Source organism: Ilyonectria robusta, assembly GCF_021365365.1.
Source record: "Ilyonectria robusta strain PMI_751 chromosome Unknown BGZ61scaffold_182, whole genome shotgun sequence".
Taxonomy (NCBI): Eukaryota; Fungi; Ascomycota; class Sordariomycetes; order Hypocreales; family Nectriaceae; genus Ilyonectria; species Ilyonectria robusta.
In genome coordinates, this window is record NW_025764616.1 from 7055 (window position 1) to 12663 (window position 5609).

Here is a 5609-nt window from a genome sequence, read left to right on the forward strand (position 1 = left end):
GATGAATTGTTGGGTTGTTTGGTTGGAACTTTTGGCGTTGAATGGAAGAATTAGGGTCGCGGACCGTTGAATGTAGGACGAAGAAGCAAAATGCAGCGCAGCTGACTGAGGATTAGGTTGATGGAGGATGTTGTTGAGTTGATGGAGAATGTGATTGAAGGTGGGCTTCGGGCTGCTTTTATAGTCGACGGCTATGGTGATCTCAAGGATCGAAATTCTACAGTCGCCAATGGTTTCCTAGACCAGCCCAGTCCTGAAGCTGTTGTCTTGTTTTGCCGCATTGCCCTGCGCTCCTTCATAAGCGAGTCTCGGCGACAGCTACGAGACTGGGTTGGTGAGACGAATTAACCAAGGCCCACGGGCGTCAATTGTCCCAGAGCAATGGTCATGATACTGCCAAGTGAATTGCGGGAAACGATGCTTCACTCATGACGCTCAAAGAAGACACCAAAGGGGACTGCGACGCGCCTACAACCGCGCTGTCGAGAACCGACAGGGGTTTGTTACTGAAGCTCCGAGTTTCATAGCGGCCGATCTTACAAAGGTTGAGACGTCTGAACCGTGGTGGGACCAAACGACGCTAATTGTCGATTAAGCGAGTCAAATGACTCCCTAAAACAACTCTAGAAGGGAGTAGTGGCTCCTTTTTTTCGTCTCATCTTCCTTTGGCGCGGCTTCACTGAGCTTGGCTCTGCAGTTGCTAATAATAATTGGCGGAGCTCTTCACGTCGCGTCTCGCCTGTCACCTGTCACAGATTATGCTGCTACTCCAAACGTGTTAATCGTAATTGTATGCGTAAAATCCCTGGTGAGCTAATTTTCCACCTTTAATTTCGACGTTTCGTCTTATTCGCACTTGACCCGAACATCGAAAGCTGGACTCGCCACCCTGGACACCACCGCAGGATGCGCAATACTATTTCCATTCAATGCACATGTCTTCATTTGGTGCATTATGATTCAGCGCTCACTATCTATTTGGTGTTGTTGAGGGGGTATTCTTACGACCTTGATTTCTTGCAGGATTATTGATATCACCGTGACTTGACTATTTCCTTCAACAAGCGACTGAATGTAGAATAGGGAACAAAGAATTCCCGCAGTTTAGCAATTTTACACTAATTGCCTCGCCTCCTTGGTTCATGACAAGGTTTCACTTTTGCCCCGACAGGCGGGTTATCAAGAAATACTTGTCTGGGAAAGCATCTTCGTGCGTGGGTTTCTCCCTCAGTTAGATCGGTTATATTCGCATAAATGATGCAATACGTCCTATGAGCAGATATCTCGTATAGTATTCTTTCACGATCCTCAAAAGCGTTCTACGGGGTTGAATCTCTCTGCTCCGGGCTGGATCTGGATGGGGTCTAGGGTAGGGCCCGAGAGCGACAGGAGCCTGGTCTCCTTGGCAGTGGTAACGCTTGTGGACGCTGTGGACAAATCGGGGTTAAGGCGGTACATAATTCAGTTAGCGAGTACTTCATTTTGAGCCGAGCTGACCATGAAAAGCCTAGTGTCTGTTCAACGTGAGGAAGTTGTCAGCTGCACCACAAGCTCCGCGCTTCCGAGGAGATTCGGGACGACACCCGAGCAATCCTTCAGTGCTGAGCCTCTTCTGCGTAAAGTCAAAGTAGTAGCATGAGAAGTAGATGAAATATGTATAGATGAAAATCGTTGCCATACATACTGCAAAAGGTGCTATCGACGCCAACGGTATGGCACCCTCTCTTTGCTCTCCCCTCTCTGAAGTCCTCTATCTACCTGTAGTGGAATCACGGGGAGGTTGTGACTATGAACGTATGATGATGACTAGGTAGGCTAGCCATGTGTGACAGACTGTGTGTCGCAGGGGCGATCACCTCTGTCGCTACGCGCCCAGCATCTCAGGCAAAAAAAGGGGCAGGTCGGAACAAGGGTCCGACAGTCAGGTCCACCAACAACCTGACTGTTCTGACAGCGAGGTAGACAATTGTGTCCATGCAGTAATTGTGATGATTAGAATCTATATGACTGTATTTGCGTCCATCATACGTCCCGCCTCTCCAAGATCGTATGTGGATGGTGTTTTTAGGCCATGATGCCCACCCTTGTTCAACTCACTCTCCATCCAATATTACTTAGACCAGCTGTAACCTCATTTGGTACTGACTCAAATCCATGGGGGTGAAGCCAAAGTGAGCAGCCAGTCTGTCAGCTGGTTCCTTGGGGAAAACTACGCCCGCTCGCCATTTCTTGCCGGGGAACTTCGCCATCACTGCCTCCATCAGCCTCCTCGCCTCTCCTTGGCGTCTCCATTCGGGTTCCACAAAGATGCTCGTCAGATTGACTGTAATCTCGTCGTCTTTGTCCGGATGAGATATGCCACAATAGGCGTGCCCTAGTTTGAAGACTCTTTTTGTCGGCCCGAGCGGACTGACCCCCACCCCAGGCTTGCCAGGGCAAAGTAGGTGCAGCATGTTTTGTGATCTGTTTTTCGAGCTCATCAAACGTGCAGTCCTCTATACCAGTATTGGAAACAGAGTCTTTCACGCTCGTCAAGTCCTTTTCCCATCCATACAACTCTTGCTCGATCGAGAACCCCATGCGCTTGTAGAGACGAAGAGCCCGCTCGTTCTGCTTGATACACTCCAGCTCAATAATATGGACGCCCCTCTTCCTCTCTGCCGAGATGATCAGTTCCATCACCTGGGTTCCTGTTCCTTTCCCATGGTAGGAGGGCACAACCCCCATGGCCGCAAGTCGTGACTCCTTGGGCTTGTCATCTCGAATGGCGATAAGGCCGAAAGCCACCGGTTCATTGGAATCAGGCGTCGGGAAGAAAATGTGGCTCAACTCGAGCGACACAAGATATCCATTACACCATAACGTGATGGTTTCCTCGGTGAACTGAACCTCGGTGCCGATGTAATTTGTAAAGGCTTCGTTGAAAATAGCGGCGAGCTGAGAGGGCGAGATCGAGTTGCCAGGTCTAGATTCCATTTTGCCTGAAGAAGAGCGTTTCTATTTCGACAACAGAAGTGATAAGAGTTGGGAAATGTGGCTAACATACAGTTGATAATACTGAAGATGAAAGTCTGAAGTTGATCATCCGATTTCGAGCCCAGGCGAATGTTATTATATGGATAGTGGCTTACTCGAATAGGCAGGTGTTCATGTCAGACTGGTGTGGTTTGACATCATGAAAGGCTGGAAAGTGGGCGTTACGTTGTTCAAAATGTGGGGTTAGCTGATCATCATGAGGGGCCTACGAAGTGCTGACGAACACAGAGATCAGGCAGATATCTTGACGCGAGGTCGACGTACATCAGAGAGCAGTGTATTTGTACACGTACGGCACCTTGGTCATTCAATGGTCCACATTAAGGCTCGTATTCCGCGGTTGAGAAAAGGCCGCGTGGCTTCGAATTCATTTCAGCCCCAAGTCTGGGAATGACAAATGTAGTAATTGCCGAAAACACCATACCTACCAGGCATGGCTTGTTTCAATACTTGTTCGGATTAACTGAGTTCCATCAAAGCGCTACTGCAATACGTTGTCCATAACAATCACGGCACGACCATAAAGTTGTCCTTTCCGCAGCTTCTCGTAAGCCTCGGGGATCTGATCAAAGGAGAATCGATCAATGTCAATCTGCAGTTTCCCTTCCAGTGCTAGCTGACAAACTTCGCGCAGGTCTTGACGCGTGCTCCCAGCGAGGTTGCAAACCTAGCACTCGTCGCTATCCTGTTCCAGCCAAGCTTGACGCTGCCGCCCTGCATGCCCACAACAGAGACAAATCCCTCCGGGCGCACTAAGGCGGCGGCCAAGGCCAGAGTGCGATCGGTTCCGACGACGTCCAGGACGCATTCGACGCCTCTTCCGTTGAGAAACTGGCGTACGCGAGCTTCAGTGTCTGGCTGTGAGAGCACGATCCCGTCGGCACCTAGTTTTTGGCAAGATCGAGGCGATCCTGGGACGTATCTACCGCAACGACTTTGGCGGCAGTGCGTAGCTTGATGAGTTGGATCGCGTAGGCGCCGACGCCGCCGACACCGATGACCAGTACGCTCGTCCCCGGGCGCAGTAGGGGCCAAAAGGGCTTGCAGCCGGCATACGCAGTCACACCGGCGTCGGTGAGGGGAGCAAACAAGACGGGGTCGGCGGAGCCCACGGAGATGAGTTCGGTACGGGGGACGACAATGAACTCTGCGAGTCCTCCGTCGAAGCCGCAGCCTCGAGTCATGCCAATTGCACCGCGCCGGAAGTGGTCACAAATGCTGCTCAATGCCGGCTTCGCAATACTCGCAGAAGCCGCAGTGGCGCATGTGATGGAGCACCACCGTCTCCCCCTTTCCAAATCCGTCACACTCGAGCCCCATGATTCAACGAAGCCGGCCGTCTCGTGTCCGAGGATGTAGCCGGCATCGATGGCGCTCGCATAAGGATCCTCGCCGGGCTGGCTGTCCATCATGTCGATGTCAGAGCGGCAGAGACCGACAGCTTTGACGCGGACCAGGACATCCAGCGGACCGGGAGTCGGTTGCGGAACATCGATATACTGACCAGGTTGTCCCCATCGAACTAGCTTATAAGCTCTCATGATAAAGTATATAGTAATGATTTATCAGTTTTAAAAGAAAATTCTTCTTTTTTATCGTCTTTCTTCGGCTTAGGTAAATGAGATTTGACAGGATTGGGATGTTGTGATGGCGAAGATGATAAACTTGAAAGAGAACCAGATGCTGATGATGGGTGGCAATTACCTTTTGGGTAAAATGTAGGGAAATCACAGAAGAAACATCATCAAACAGCAGCAGGTTAAATATTACTGGTTATGGATTTCATTCAAAGATTGACTATTTAATTTTTCCTGGCCTCATCTATAATGTACACTCTACGTTGACAATTAGAAAGAAATGGAATCATCGGATGATATTCGACAAGAAGTCATGCGCTCATTTTGCGAAAGTGGAGCAGTATTTTGGTGTTTTGCTAGTAATAGATCATCCGCGTACTCCACAGTGTTTGAGTTTGCATTGTTTTGATACTCCACGATCCCTGCCCCTTAACTATGCACTTTGTGGGAGATCCTGTCGGTTATCCTTTCCCGTCTTCAGTCCGGAGACGTTTTAGCCAAGCCGCCGCCCATCACGTAAAGGCCTACCGATAGTGTCGCTGAATCAGGACGGTCTAATTTCGGCACAATTGTGCTGAAGAGAGGAACATGTGTATTGTACCTGACATCAGATCGTTCTGCACAAGAAGTATGGCGAGGTTTTTCCTAAGCGGCAACTCATCGGGAACCCGCCACAACCCAAGGGCGACTTGTGGCGGGGTCGTTGACAACAAAGGTCTCCTCGCCAATATTTCTCCCCTTAAGCTGCTTGTTTTTTATGAACCATACGATTTTTGATCTACAGTTTATCAGGAACCGTAGGTGCTGGGACGGCCTAGTCAGAGTTTATAGCACCGCATCAGAACTTTACATTTCTTGTTCTACTGAGATATCATGGCTTCTCTTGGCTTGAAGGGGTAAGCGCCCCCACCAGACTCATATCCCCGTCATCTCATTACCTCATCCTCCGAATTGCTTTCCTCGTCTTGCACAGTAACCGGATGAAGTTAAACCGTC

General features: G+C 49.8%; 2 protein-coding genes across 2 annotated transcripts; both read right to left on the reverse strand.

Moving 5' to 3' along the window:
- Positions 1–2053: 2053 nt before the first annotated feature.
- Positions 2054–3051, reverse strand: BGZ61DRAFT_470075 (acetyltransferase, gnat family). The gene is made up of 2 exons (XM_046248034.1): positions 2421–3051; positions 2054–2386 (listed from the first exon to the last, which is right to left on the reverse strand). The coding sequence occupies exons 1-2, from the start codon at positions 2974–2976 to the stop codon at positions 2115–2117; spliced, it is 828 nt and encodes a 275-aa protein (XP_046092837.1). The 5' UTR covers positions 2977–3051; the 3' UTR covers positions 2054–2114.
- Positions 3052–3517: 466 nt separating this feature from the next.
- BGZ61DRAFT_501358 (chaperonin 10-like protein) lies at positions 3518–4577 on the reverse strand (the record flags this gene model as incomplete). Its single annotated transcript, XM_046251698.1, has 3 exons — positions 3518–3672; positions 3711–3894; positions 3963–4577. 3 exons carry the CDS (start codon positions 4575–4577, stop codon positions 3518–3520), a joined length of 954 nt encoding a protein of 317 aa, XP_046092838.1.
- Positions 4578–5609: the final 1032 nt, after the last annotated feature.

Coding starts and splice junctions, on each gene's coding strand:
- BGZ61DRAFT_470075 (XM_046248034.1), bottom strand. CDS start 2,976: ATGGAATCTAGACCTGGCAACTCGATCTCGCCCTCTCAGCTCGCCGCT. Junction 2,387..2,420: donor TTTGCCCTGGCAAGCCTGGG/GTGGGGGTCAGT, acceptor CGACAAAAAGAG/TCTTCAAACTAGGGCACGCC.